General features: G+C 36.6%; 1 protein-coding gene across 1 annotated transcript in view; it reads left to right on the top strand.

Moving 5' to 3' along the window:
• The window catches only part of CCDC171 (coiled-coil domain containing 171), a 466,256-nt gene that overhangs the window by 387,455 nt on the left and 64,094 nt on the right, over positions 1-14,707 (top strand). Inside the window, exon 23 of the mRNA XM_007954161.2 lies at positions 10,732-10,884. Coding sequence (XP_007952352.1) covers positions 10,732-10,884 — 153 coding nt within the window. The remainder of the gene's footprint in view (positions 1-10,731; positions 10,885-14,707) is intronic.

Below are 14,707 nucleotides of genomic sequence, written 5' to 3'. Positions count from 1 at the left end.
TGCACCCTTCGGACAGTGGAAAGTCCACAGCTCAGGTTGTCTCCCTCCTTGCTGTTTCCCTTCCTAGTCACAGGCGACCAGCGCAGTCATCCCTGCAGCCCTTGGAGACCAGAATCAATCTTTAGGTCAATTCTCAGGCCCTTACACCCCTTGGAAATATTCAGGCTGTTGGTCCTGTCAGAGTAGCTGACAATCCACTGCTCTGACCATCTCTGTACTCACTGTTTTTGTTCAGGTTTTTCTAATACTTGGTGCCTCATCCACTTCTGTGTACTTTCTTCCAAAGCTCAGGGCTCCAGGATTATCTTCTGTATCTCTGTCAATTGGTTTCTCTTTTCTTTGTTGAGGAGGGTCTGTGTGGTTTGTCTGCCTATTCCTCCATCTTATTGGAAGTCCCCCCTTCTATACTTTCTTGTAGTAGTGTTTTGTAGTTGTCTTTATATAAGTCTTTGTACCCTGGTAAGAATTATTCCTAAGTATTTTATCTTTTTGGGGAGCTACTGTAAATGATACTATTTTCCTTTTTAGAGATCTCTTTGTAGGAGCTCTGGTGGTGTATTGCATTTGACTGCTAACCAGAAGGCTGTCAGTTCAAACCCACCAGCCACTCCTCGGAAGGAAGGTTGGGCAATCTACTTCCATTGTAATACCACCTTGGAAACCCAAGGAGGGGTCACTATGAGTCGAATCAGACTCCATGGCAGTGAGTTTGGCTTGGTTTTTGGTTTGTTGATGTAGAAGAATCCAACTGATTTTATGTTGATCTTGTATCCTGTCACTTTACTGAATCTTTCAGTTAGTTATAGTAGTTTTCTTGCTGAGTGTCTTATTTTTCCTATGTATGTTGTTGTTTGTTAGGTGCCATTGAGTCATCTTCAACTCATGGTGACCCTACGCACAGCAGAATGAAACATCACCTGGTCCCGTGCCAGCTCTGTGATCCCTGCTATACTTGAGCCCATTGCTGCAGCCACTGTGTCAATCCATCTTGCTAAGGGCCTTCCCCTCTTTTGTCAACTCTCAACCTTACCAAGCGTGATATCCTTCTCTAGGGAATGGTCCCTTCTGATAACATGACCAAAGTAGGTGAGACGAAGTCTGACCATTCTCGCTTCCAAGGGGCATTCTGGCTGCACTTCCTCCAGAACAGATTTGTTAGTTCTTTTAGTAGTCCATGGTACTTTCAGCATTCTTCGCCAGCACCGTAACTCAAAGCATCAATTTTTCTTTGGTCTTCCTTATTCATTGTTCCGCTCTCACATGCATGTGAGGTGATTGAAAATATCATGGCTTGTGTCAGGCACACCCTAATCCTCAAGCATCTTTGCTCTTCAGCACTTGAAAGAGGTCTTTTGCAGCTGACTTGCCCAATGCTATATGTCCTCTGATGTCCTAACTGCTGCTTCCATTGGCATCGATTGTAGAACCAAATAATGTGAGGTCTTCGACAACTTCAGTCTTTTCTCCATTTATCATGATGCTGTTTAGAGGTCCAGTTGTGAGGATTTGTGTTTTCTTTATATTAAGGTGTAATCCATACTGCAGACTGTATTCTTGAATCTTCATCAGTAAGTGGTGCTTCAACTCATGCTCACTTTCAGCAAGCAGAGTTGTGTCATCAGCATCTTACCTGCTTTGGTCATGTTGTCAGAAAGGACCATTCCCTGGAGAAGGATATCATACTTTGTAAAGTGGAGGGTCAACAAAAAAGGGGAAGACCCTCAACGAGATGGATTGATACAGTGGCTGCTATCATGGGCTCAGGTATAGCAGGAATTGTGAGACTGGCAGTGTTTTGTTCTGTTGTACATAGGGTCACTGTGAGTTGATGACTTGATGGCACCTAACAACAACAACATGTGGATCTGTGTTTTTTCATTTTAGTGATGTCTTTGCCTGGTTTTGGTATCAGGTATTCATAGAATGAATTTGGAAGTGTTCCAAATGTCCTGTAATAGTTTGAGTAGGATTGGTGTCTACTTTTCTCTGAGTGCTTGGTAGAATTCTCCAACGAAGCCATCTGGGTCAGGACTTTATTTTGTTGGTAGTTTTTTTTTTTTAAATAAATGATCTGTTCAATTTCTTCTTTTGTTATGGATATGTTCAAATTTTCTCCCTCAGTCTGTGTTAGTTTAGGTAAGTAGTGTGTTTGTAGAAATCTATCCGTTTCTTCTTGGTTTTCAGTTTTGTTGGAGTGAAGTTCTTCATACTATCCTGAAGTTGTTTAAGTTGTTTCTGTTGTGATGTTATCCATTTCATTTCTTATTTGTGTTATATGCATCTTCTCCATTTCCTTTGTAAAATTTGTCAGCTTTTTTTGTCGATTTTATTAATCTTTTCAAAGACCAACTTCTACTCTTGTTGATTCTTTCTATTGTTTTTCTGTTTCATTTATTTCTTCTCAAATGTTTATTATTTCTTTTCACCTGGTGACTGCTGGCTTTTTTTGCTGTTTTTATACTGTTAGTGTGGTAGTTAAGATTATGTGTCAATTTGGCTGGGCCTGGTTTTGAGTGGCTGGGCAGCTGGTTGTAGTTATTCCCTATGATGAGACTGGGAATCAACTCCGTGGTAGAATCTGCTGCAAGCAGCTGAGTAACTGCTTTAGGGATGTGGTCTGTTTCCAGTGTGTAAGGAGAGCTTTGGGAGTGGTTAGCAGCTTTTTAGCACACTTGGACTCTGCATGTAGCTGAGTCTTCATTTGGCAGCTTGCCATGTTTCCTGCCAAACTTGTTTCTGGATTTGAATTAGTAGCCTGCCATGTTGTTTGGTAATATTGAGACTGCGCCATTTTATTTGTTGACCTTGGCCTTGTTAGCCTCAGCAGCCAGCAGATGCCTGAGTGAAGAGACACCTCTAGGTCCAGTGGGCTGGGAGCAAGAGGCAGAGCTGAAACCCAAGGTCAAGAGGCCTTCACCCATCCCCTAGAGCTTGGCACTTTGAACTCAGACTTCTACCTTCTAAACTGTAAGAGAATAAATCCCTGTTTGTTCAAGCCACTCATTTGTGGTATTTTCTAGTAAAATGGTACTAGAGAACCAAAACAGTTGGAGATGTTGGGTTAAGGTCTTGATTTTGGGTCTTCATTCTTTTTTTGATGTGTGCATTTACTTTATAAATTGCCCTCTGAGCACTGCTATTGCTGTATCTCAAAAGATTTTGTTATGCTGTTTATTTATTTATTTATTATTGTGCCTTAGGTACAAATTGACAGAGCAGAATTTGTTTTGCATTCAACATTTTGTGTACATTTTGACTTCATTCCTCAGTTACCATCCCCAACCCTAACCCACTCACTTCCTCTCCCTTTTCCACTAACTCCCTGCCTGTGCCCCTCTTAGTTATGCACTCCTGTGTGTCCTGGATTTCCTCCATGTGAATGTTGTCCCTCTGGTGCCCCATGGCCAATTGCTCCAAGGGATGTATCTCTGGAGAGTACGTGGGTACATTGCCCAGAGTTGAGTGGTCTGCATGTACGTCTTATTTACTGTTGTGCTGAAAGCCAGTCTTTGGGAGTGAGTTTTATCCTAGGCCTGAAGTGTATCCCAGGTCCATAGTTTTGGGGGTCCCACCGGACTCCATCTGACCAGTAATTCTAGTCATTATTGTGTTTTTGGATTTTGTTTCACAGTTTCTCTCCCACTCTATCTAGGATCTCCAGTTTTGATCCCTTCCTGAGTAGTTGGCATTGGTAGCCAGGCATCATCTAGTTCTTCTGGTCTTGAGGTCCATTGTGTCCTAGGGCTGTTTGTTTCCAAATGCCCTTGGTTTTCTTTACTCTTCTTTGCTTCCAATGATAGGATCCCATCAGCTGTATCTTAGATGGCTGTTTAAAAGTGAAGACCCTAGTCACTACTCACTAAAGTAGGTTGTGGGACAAGATTTTTATGTATTTTGTTGTGCCAATAGAGTCTGGTGTCCCCCAATACTATAGTCCTCAGTCAGCAGATCTGGTGGATCTCTCTCCCACAGTGTTTGGCTGTCTATGAGGGATTACTCTATGTCTGTCTCCTGTTGCTTCTGTAATGATTGCGGGTATTTTGTGTAACTAGTATCTGTGCAAGATTAACCTCAGCTGAATCAATCTTTGGTCTAGAGTATAATCCTGTTCACTGACCCCCATCTGATCTTCTTAGTTGTCTATGTATTTATCTGTAGCCTGGTGTTTGGTGTTAATGTTAATGCAGTATTGTGGATATTACTGGTATTAGTCCCTGTCATCTATATCTTATGTACACAATTAAGTATCCTCCCTTTCCCCAGTATTATCATACTCGTCACAAACTGAATCAAGGAATATTTTAATTTCATGTTTATTTCTACTATTACACAGTATTTTTAAGGAGGGTGTCATTTAGTTTCCATGTGTTTTTTTTTTTATCCTTGACTTTCCTGTTGTTGATTTCTAGTTTTATAGCATTGTGATCTGAGAGGATGCTTTGTAGTGTTTTGATGTTTTAAAATTTATTGCAGCTTGCTTTGTGCCCTATATGGTCTATTCTTGAGAATGTTCCATGTGTGCCAGTAATGAATGTATATGGTGCTGTTGGGTCAAGTGTTTTGTATATGTCTGTATGGTCAAATTAGTTGATTATATTGTTTAGTTCTACTGTGTCTTTATTAAGTTTCCCTCTAGTTCTATCCTTCAGTGAAAGTGGTGTATTAAAATCACCTACTATTACTGTGGAGTTGACTATTGCTCTTTTCAATTCTATTAAAGTTTGATTTATGTATTTTGGTGCTCTTCCACTGGGTTTGGAAATACTTATTATGGTTATGTCCTCTTGTTTGATTGATCCTTTAATTATTATATAATGTCCTTCCTTGTTTCTTATTGTGGTTATTGCCTTAAGATCTATTTTATCAGAAATTAGTATTGCTATTTCTGTTCTTTTTAGATTGCCATTTGCTTGATATATATTTTTCCAACGTTTGATTTTTCGTCTATTGTTGTCATTGTGTCTAGGTTGGGTCTCTTGTAGACAGCATATTGTTGGGTCATGTTTTCTTATCCATTATGCAACTCTGTGTCTCTTTATTACTTCATTTAATCCCCTTTATATTCAGTATAATTATCCACATATATGAGTTTGTTACTGTCATTTTGTTGTGTGTTTTGTGGTGTTGCTGATTTCTTTGTTCCTTATAATTTTCTATGCTGATCTCATTTTGTTGTGGATTTTCTTACATTTTTTTGTTGTTATTGTTTTAGTATTTGCTAAATATTTATGTCTTTCCTCTTTATTTTCATGAGAAGGTTTATTAATTTTCTTTGAGGTTACCTTGTGATTTATTATTTTCTTCTCAAGTTTGAATGTCTGTTCTAGCTCAATAGACTTCCTCTCCATTGGGAAGTTTTGTAACTACACTGTTTTTTTCCTTTGCATTTGTCCTCTTTTACAAATTAAAGTCTCTAGTTCCCTGTTTCCAGTCTTGTAAATTTATTTTACTGTTGACACTTCTGTATCTCGGTTGGTTTCTGGGTTACATTGTCATTTGTGTTAATCACAAGTTGTCCACTGATGTTGGTTCTCTGTCTGGAGGACTCTCTTTAGCATTTGTTGTAAGGTTGGTGATATATATATTATTTTATTTTATTTTTTACAAAATCTTTAAATTTCTGTTTATCTGCAAATATCCTAATTTTGCTGTCATATTTGAGGGACAATTTCGCTGGGTATATAATTCTTTGTTCACCATTTTTTTCTTTCAGAGTTTTTATATATGTCATCCTATTGCCTTCCCACCTGCATAGTTTTTGCTGAGATCAGAAGTTAGTCTTATTAGTTGTCCTTTGTAGGTATCTTTTTTTAACTAAAAACAAATGATTGCTTTCAGGATTCTTTGTCTTTGGTTTTGGAAAATTTGATTATCTTATGTCTTGGGGATTTTCTTTTGAGGTCTGTCCCATTTGGGGTTTATTGAACTTCTTGAATGCATATCTTTTCATCTTTCATCATGTCAGAGACATTCTTTTCGGATGAATCTTTGACAGTTTTCTGTGTGGTTTTATTTGTCTCTTTGTGTTCTGGAATTCAGAGCACATGCAAATTATTCGTCTTGATGGTGCCCCACATAAATGTTAGGCTTTCTTCATTTTTCTTTTTTCTTTCTTTCTTTTTTTTTAATAGCACATACAAATATGTTTGTAGGAGTGTCATCTGCTGAACCTATGTTTGGTCTTGTGTATGTTTTTCTTTTTTCTGATTGTTCCCTTAACAAAGTGGTATTGCGAAATTTGCATTCTCACTAATTCTGTCATCTGTTGATTCAGTTCTACTCTTTTGCCCTCTCAATTTGTTATCCCACTTCTTACAAGTTAATATTAATCTTCTGGATTTCTGTTTGCTGTGAAGGCTTAGACTTTAGGAAACTGATGCAGAAGTCATTAGGTATTTACTACCTCTTTCCTCCTCTCCTCCTGCCAGTTGATTCTGACTGTCATTTGCATTTCTTTTATAATGAAGAGTTGGATTTTTCACTGGCATCCTTCATTGCATAGTGTCTTACTTATCTAGTGCTGCTATAGCAGAAATATCGTAAGTAGGTGGCTTTAACAAACACAAATTTATTTTCTCACAGTTTAAGAGGCTAGAAGTCCAAATTCGGGGTCCTAGCTCTAGGGGAAGCCTTTCTCTGTCTGTGGTCTCTGGGGGGAAGGCTTTGTCTCTTCAGCTTCTATTCCTTGGTGATTGTGGTGATCTTCATGTGGCATGGTGTCTGTCTTCCCCTATCTCTGCTTGCTTGCTTGCCCAGTCTGCTCTTTTTGTATCTCAAAAAGGGTGTGAGTGATTTAAGACACACCCTATACTAATACTTCTCCATTAACACAGCAAAGAAAATCCACTCCCAATCCACAGGTATAGAGGCACAGATCTACAACACACATTTTTTGGCATATAATTCAATCCTTAACAAATAGTTTGAATGACTTTTAAATACTGGAATTTGACATTCTTTGTTCCTCAAAAGATCTATTTCTTTGAGTAACTTTGGTATTTCATCGAGGTTCTCATTTTAGAGAAGTATAGCCTAAGGCACTTGACTGCTAACCAGAAGGCTGGCAGTTCAAACTCACCAGCCACTCCTTGGAAGGAAGGTTGGGCAATCTACTTCCATAGTGATACCACCTTGGAAACCCAAGGAGGGGTTGCTGTGAGTCAGGTCCGACTTGACAGCACAAAACAATAACAGTATATTTTACATATTATCATATCATGAAACATGCTTTCTGTATTAATCACTGCATCTGGCTGCTCTGAAAATATTATGTTCAGTATTAGACAAAATTGCTTGAGTCTATGAAATGAAACACAGCTTTAAAAAACTTTAAATGTTCAAGAGTCTAAGTCCTAAGCAAAAATTGGATTGTTATTATAATTTTTTTCAGGATTATAAAGAAATAATATGGGTTTCTGCTAATATTACACTGGATATTAGAATTTAGGTATTAAAAGTAGATCAAGGAAGGAGCCAAAATAATTATGATTTTTGTTCCATACAATCATATACATATTCTGACATTATTCTCAAAAAAATATACTATGTTTTTAAAAGACATTTGAGAGACTATAATTTATATTAGTAAGGAAATCCTTTTAGAATATTACTTAGGACAATAAGAATACTTATTCTGTTGTGACTTAGAATGAAATAATCTAGGAGCCTATTACTGATAGAAAAAAATTTCCTTTTATTTTTCATTCAGTAAGCATTTATACATTTTCTTCATGCTTTTTACACATTTTAGATTCTTATATACAACACACACACATCACCTATCACAGGAATGATTTTTTCTGTGAAATAGCAAATTGTCTCATTAAGGCTTTAGTAGAGAATTTATTTGGATCAATAATAATACTATAATGAAATTCAGAAATTAACCTTTTTTTTTTTTAGGGCTTTCTTATATCAGAGGAGCCCTGGTAGAGCTGTGGTTAATGTGTTTGGCTGCTAACTAATGGTTGGTGGTTCGAACCCACCAGCTGCTCTGTGAGAGAAAGATGTGGCAGTTTGCTTCTGTTAAGATTTACAGACTTAGAAACTCTATGGGGCAGTTTTACTCTGTTCTAGAGGGTCACTCTGAGTTGGAACCAACTCAACAGCAGTGAGTTACTTATATTAGAAACACTAAGTTAAATGGTTAAGAGATTGGCTTTGCACTGAATGCACTTGAGTTTGAATCCTGACTGCCAGGACTGTGATCCTGGACAAGTTAGTTACTTTCTCCAGGACCCTGTTTTTCACTTTGGAAAACTAGGTTGAAAATAGTGTCTATTCCATATTTTAACGATAAATGAAATAAAGCATGTAAAATGCTTACACAGTTCCTGGACAGCAATAAATACTCAATAAATGTTAGCTATTTTAATTATTTGAACCTCACTACTTGGGAGCTCTGATAGCATAGTGTCTAAGGCACTTGACTGCTAACCAGAAGCCTGGCGGTTCAAACCCACCAGCCAATCCTCGGAAGGAAGATGGGGCAATCTACTTCTGTAGTGATACTGCCTCGGAAACCCAAGGGAGGGGTCGCTATGAGTCGGGTCCGACTCAACGGCACATAACAACAACAACAACAACTTTTAGAAGTAGGCAAGAAAATGACTCTTCTTCCCATTTTATTGTTGAGGAGATGGTAGCTCAGAGAGATTGAGTGGCACTGCCCAACAACCTAAAGCTAAGAAAGTGGCAGAGTGAGGACCAGAAAAAACCACTTGTGGTACCTGGTCTACTCTCTCTGTGAAGAAGATAATGAATTTATAAGAGTAAAGAAGGACTTGGCATAGGAACACATAGATATGATTTAGTAATTTTGTAATTTTACATACTTTTGAAACCCAGAGACATAAAAAAAGGCCTGGCAATCTGCTTCTGTTAAGATTACAGCCAAGAAAACCCTATATAGCAAAATCGACTCATTGGCACCTAACAACAACATTAGTTATAAACTTCCCTTGAAATGACTGAACATAAGGTGGGTTAGGACGGCTTATTTTGTGTTGTGTAATAGAATTTACTTTTGTTTACTGCATTATTTTATGCCTACAGCTATGCTTTTGCTTCTTTTTCAGCTTGGAACAAAAAATACTGATAATCAATCATTAGATTGAGTGTTATGATTGCATTTTCCCAAATACCTTCATCCTTTCCTATAAGGTAGTATTTGCCAATATATTGCTTCAACTTGTAGTCTTGGGTCCTTTCTAATTTTTGTTTCACTCAGTCATTAATTTAGTCATCAGTCAGTCAAACAAGTACTCGTTGTGGGCCACTCTCATCCCCTGAAGATACAGAGATGTATAAGACACAGTCCTAGCTGTAGGTGCCCCTCAGTCTAGTGAAAATGATAAGCAGGTAAACTAATAAATTTCTGCTATGCCAATAAATGCACAGAGAGACCCACAGAGAACCAGGATAGAAGTTAACGCTGCCTTTGGGCTTCAAAGAGGCTTCTTGAAGGAAGTGCTGTCAGAACATGATTTTTGAGGACAAATAGTAATTTATTAGGCATAAAATTATGAATTTTTCTCACCTTACCTACAAATAACTAATCTCCTTCTGTTTCTCAGGCATTGTGTACACTATTTCTTACTCTTTGTTCACCAAATTATTACTTGCATTTAGAATTGCTTCAATATCTAGTTTCCCAAAGCTTTCCATAATCATACCCTTCAGATTGAATGCAATTTAATTCTCAGACTATCATTGAACTCCGTTGTAGCTGTGGTTGTAATATTTTTTTCTTGTAAATAATATAACATTTGATTTTATTTTGCTGTGTTTCAAGTGGGAGCTCTGGTGGGGTAGTGACCAAGGCATTTGACTGCTAACCAGAAGGCTGGCAGTTCAAACCCACTAGCCACTCCTTGGAAAGAAGGTTGGGCAATCTACCTCCGTAGTGATAACTGCCTCAGAAACCCAAGGAGGGGTCGCTATGAGTCCAAAATGACTCAATGGCAGTGAGTTTTTTTTTTTTTTAATGTTTCAAGTATTAAAGAAAGACTTTTTAAAAACCATAGTAGTATTCTTGAACTTAGGTCACTACAGGTTACTTTAGAAGAAAAAATGTATAAATACAATCAAATAGTAATAAGGAGGTTTAATAATCCCCCAAAAATATACTGATTTTTAGAGGAGATAAAAAAGTTACCAACACTTGGGGGCTGTGTTATTTATTATGAATTGTATAATGCAAGGACATTCCTCTTGAATGTGAATGAACATAATTATGCTTTTCTTACATTATATGAATTGTATTTACTTTTAAAAATTCACAAGATTGTTTCAGCTCTTTTTGTTTTAAAACATTTGCTTGGTAGATGGATTGAAAGTTTTATTAACTCAGCTTATTTTGAAATAATCCTGTTTATTAATCCATCTGTTTTGTGTCTCTTAAGATTGAAATTTAGGGGAAATTGTAACTTGAATTTAACTTTAGTAGAAAATAAGTGTCATCTTTTAAAAAATTGAATTTTAAATATTAAGCACAATAGATCAAAGTACATCTTATTTAAATAAATACTCTGAAAATGAAGTCTCAATTATTTTTTTCCCAAACTTTCTTAAAATAGTCACTGTTCTCAATATAAAATTTGAGATTTAGCTTTATATTTTAAAGAAAGATGAAAAGTTGTTTACTTTAAAATTTTAATGATTTTGCTTTCAAATTCTCCTTTGGGGACAGCTTTACTTGAATTGTATGTGACATTATTTTTATTTCTTAAGGCTATGATTAAAAGTTTCATGGATGTCTACCAGCTTGCAAGTGCTAGAATTTCTACATTGGAAAAGGAAATGACATCTCATCGAAATCACATTGCAACCTTGAAATCAGAACTTCATACAGCTTGTTTACGTGAAAATGAAAGTTTACAATCAGTAAGTCCTTGTCCTACAGTATTTTCTTCTTCTTTGGATCTTGAGTTACATTTATGTTTATGTTTTTATTGCTCATAAGATCACTGGCCAATATATATAATTTAGGATAAATGATTAATCAAGCAATGTAAAATTATTAGTGTGGAAAAATTTTTGAAAGAAGAAGAGCAATTAAGTTTTTCATTGTATCATGTATAAAGAGATGTATATTGTTACCAATGCTAAGACACTACATCAAGATTCCTTTGTGTTTGGCAGTGCAACTGACAGTTGGATTTGGCAGTATGCATAGTTAAAGCTTTGCAACTGTCTGAAGATTCAGTGTGTCCCATTAAGGCAGAATATTATTAATTATGCGTATAACCAAAATGGTAATTAGAACATGTGATTATTCTCTGTAGAAAATGAGACTTATCCATAATACATGCCTAGCTAAAGACGTATGTTGTGATTCATCCATATGATTAAAATTCAGTTTCAGCAGTCATTTTATGTCTTAAAATTTTAGCCCATGATGAAATTTGGGCTCATTTAAGACTAAAAAAATTTGAAAATGTATTGGGAGTTTTAAGAAATAAATATATTTGTAACCTAAGGAAATAAAATAAACATTGAAACTTTTTCTCAAAAGGCAGATAAAACAACAGTGAAATAGATTAAGAGGGCTACCAATGATTGGAATGTCTTTTTTTCCTTTTTTTTTTTTATTTGATTATAGTAGACAAGAATGACCTATAAGGAAAAACAGTGTCCTTTTTATCATTCTTTCTTGACCCATTTCAAATGATATATTCAACAGAAAAAGAATTAGCATTAAAGCAAATAGGTGCATGGCTATGATTTTGTTCCTTAGCTACTTCAGGTCATAGTACAGGTATCAGCATGTCAATGCAGCCTTTTCTGACCATGATAGTTAGAATTTTAGCATTCTGTGCACCCCTTTCCCATACGCATGCATGCATACACATGTGAAAATGCATATGCACGCGCGTGCACACACGCACACCCCCACACACACAAATTCACTCTCTCTCTACTGCCCTATATTGCCTGTTTCACCTTCCACCTTTCTTTCTCTCTTTTTTTTTTTACTATAGCACTTTTCATCAACTGACATATAGTATACTGTATTTTCTTATTGTTTGTTTACTTTCTACTTGCAGTGGAAAATCAGTGCCATAAAGACAAGGAGTTTTGAGTGTTTTCTTTAATACTGTATACCAGAGCCAAGGACAATGCTTAGCACTTAGTAGGCACTCAACAAATATTTATTGATTGAAAAATACTAGCACTATATCAAATAAATACAAAAAACAGTTATTTGGGACCTGAGATATGAGTAATTTGAGTTCAACATTCTAAAGGACTGTTGCTTTCTTAATCAGAGAGTAGTAATGACCTCTATTATGGGAGGTTAAAATGAAAAGGACATTTTTAAAACATTTGAATAAATATTTGGAATTTTCTAGCCTTTCCCTGAAACATATTGAAGTTTTTTTTTCCTGCTAACTCATTGATCCTTTTATTTAGTTCATGTAAGCTTTGTTGGGTTGTACTATTGTTTATTATTTGTTACAGTTATTCATATAAAAAGGATTATTTTAAGAAAATTCAAAGTTGATTTGTTTCCCTATGGAATCAAGAATTTTTTTTTTTTTAATAAATCATTATGCTATCTTAATACCTTTGTGTTTAATATACCCCACTAATATAATAAAATTCTGCTTCTCAACATTTATTCCCCTCTGAATTTGTCTTTAGGCTATGCTTATCATCTCATTTGTTAGAGAGGGTTCACCAGGGCAGCAATTCTTAAGATGGGACATGTGTATTGTGGAAGATTCCCCCAGGTAATTCTGATATGTCCAACTGGGAGAATGTTGCCAGTCCCATGTCTCTATTGGGTGTATGCTCTCCTGTCTCTTCCCTTAGTTGAGAATGACTGTTTTTAAAACAGTAATACATTTGTATAATATTTTTTATTTTTCAAGGCATTTGTATACGAACCTTCTAATTTGAAGTTCTTAAGAACTCTTCTGAGGGAAGTAGAATAGCAGGTCTTAGTCTCTGTATTTTACAGATGAGAGGCAATGTATTTTGGTGAATAAGAGTATGGGCTTTGGAGTTGTATTCATTAGGAATATTGTCAAATGTACAAACAAAGTCTGACAAACATGGCATTAAGTAGAGGTGCCCCTCCCCACATAGCAAGAAGTCTAGAAGTAGGTAGCTATTGCCATAGTTTAGAGACTCAACATTTTTATATTTTTCATACCTGTCCTCATTGTCATGAGGACAGGATTTATAATCACATTTAAGTCAGGGTGGATAGAATGGTTCCAGCAATATCTGGTATCAAGAGAGGGGTGTGTGTGTGTGTGTGTGTGTGTGTGTAAAAAGGAAAAGCCTTCCAAGGAAGTTACAAACAAACTTCCACTTTTTTCCCATTTGCTGGAAATGGGTCATGTAGCCACCCCTAGCTGTAATGAGTCAAGTCAGAATGAAGGTAGGAATAAGGAGTAAATGCCATAGGAGTCAGATAGATCTGTATTATTCTGTCAGTGATTAACTGTGTGGCTTGGATCTCAGGTTTTTCATCTGTGAAATGGGGATAATGATACTATCAATCTAATCGAGATATTGAGAAGTTTAGTGGAAAGTGTTAAACTACTTGGAACTTTAATTTGTACTTAGTGAATAGCCCCATGTACCCCCCCCCAGTGTTCACTATTATTCTTATCACTATTATTTTGATAAAAGTAATTGGATTAAACCATAAGGAAAGATTATTTATTAACCTAACATCTTCAGCTTATCATGCCTTACCCTCTTTTGCAACTGTTTAAATTTATATTCCTTGAGGACTCAGCTCAGATTAGATTTTCTGTATAAATCCTTTCCTGATCATCCCAGCCCAAAGTGGTGTTTCCCATTTATGAATTCCTATGGCAATCATTTCTACATTTGTTTTGGAAACAAGATATTGTCATCTTGAGCTAATATTTAAAAAGTTGTGTTTATTCACTTTCTTTACTTTCAATGTATATTTTTAATTGAAATATAACATACATACATAAATGTATACAATTAATAAGTGAAAAGATGATTAAGTTTTAACAAAATGAACACACAAAGCCAACTATACCCAAATAAAGAAATAGAATATTCCTGGCACCTTCATTCCTCTTCCCTCAACCTTAAAGCATCTGTCTACTTTTTTAGACTTTTAAAATTTATTTTTTAATTTATTGATGGTAAAATTCACTTTTGGTGGTATACAATTCTTTGAGTTTAGACAGAGGGTAAGGCATGATAAGCTGAAGATGTTAGGTTAATAAATAATCTCTTCTTATTCGTAATCTCATTCGGATTCCAGGGACCTAAGAAGAGGCAGCGAGGTGGGAACCAGGGAGAGGACAGAAAAGGCAAAGGGGACCAGAACAGATCAAGAATCAGCCTCAGGGACCCAGGTGAAGACAAGGAACCCAGGCCACACCCCACAAGGAGCAAGTTAGGAAGGCAGGAAGAGGACAGAAAAGGCAAAGTGGATAGGAACAGATCGAGGAGTCAACCACAGGGAGTCAGGTGAGGAGAGGGAACGCAGGCCACCCCCCACAAGCAGCGAGGCGGAAAGCAGGGAGAGGATAGAAAAGGCAAAGGGGACTGGAACAGATCGAGGAGTTAGCCACAGGGATCCAGGTAAGGGTGGTTGGAGGGGTTTCCAACAGCTAAGGGAGACAAACTTGTCTGTCGGTTTGTCCTACTGTGGTGACATGTTGCTGTGGGTCCTGAGGCTGTGCCAGTGGTTTTTCAAACCCAGTGG

This window comes from Orycteropus afer, unplaced genomic scaffold, assembly GCF_000298275.1.
Source record: "Orycteropus afer afer isolate SDZICR_OR568_19922 unplaced genomic scaffold, OryAfe1.0 scaffold00435, whole genome shotgun sequence".
In the NCBI taxonomy this organism is placed as follows: Eukaryota; Metazoa; Chordata; class Mammalia; order Tubulidentata; family Orycteropodidae; genus Orycteropus; species Orycteropus afer.
The sequence above is the reverse complement of the archived record's forward strand: the minus strand, read 5'-3'. Positions and strand labels throughout refer to the sequence as shown.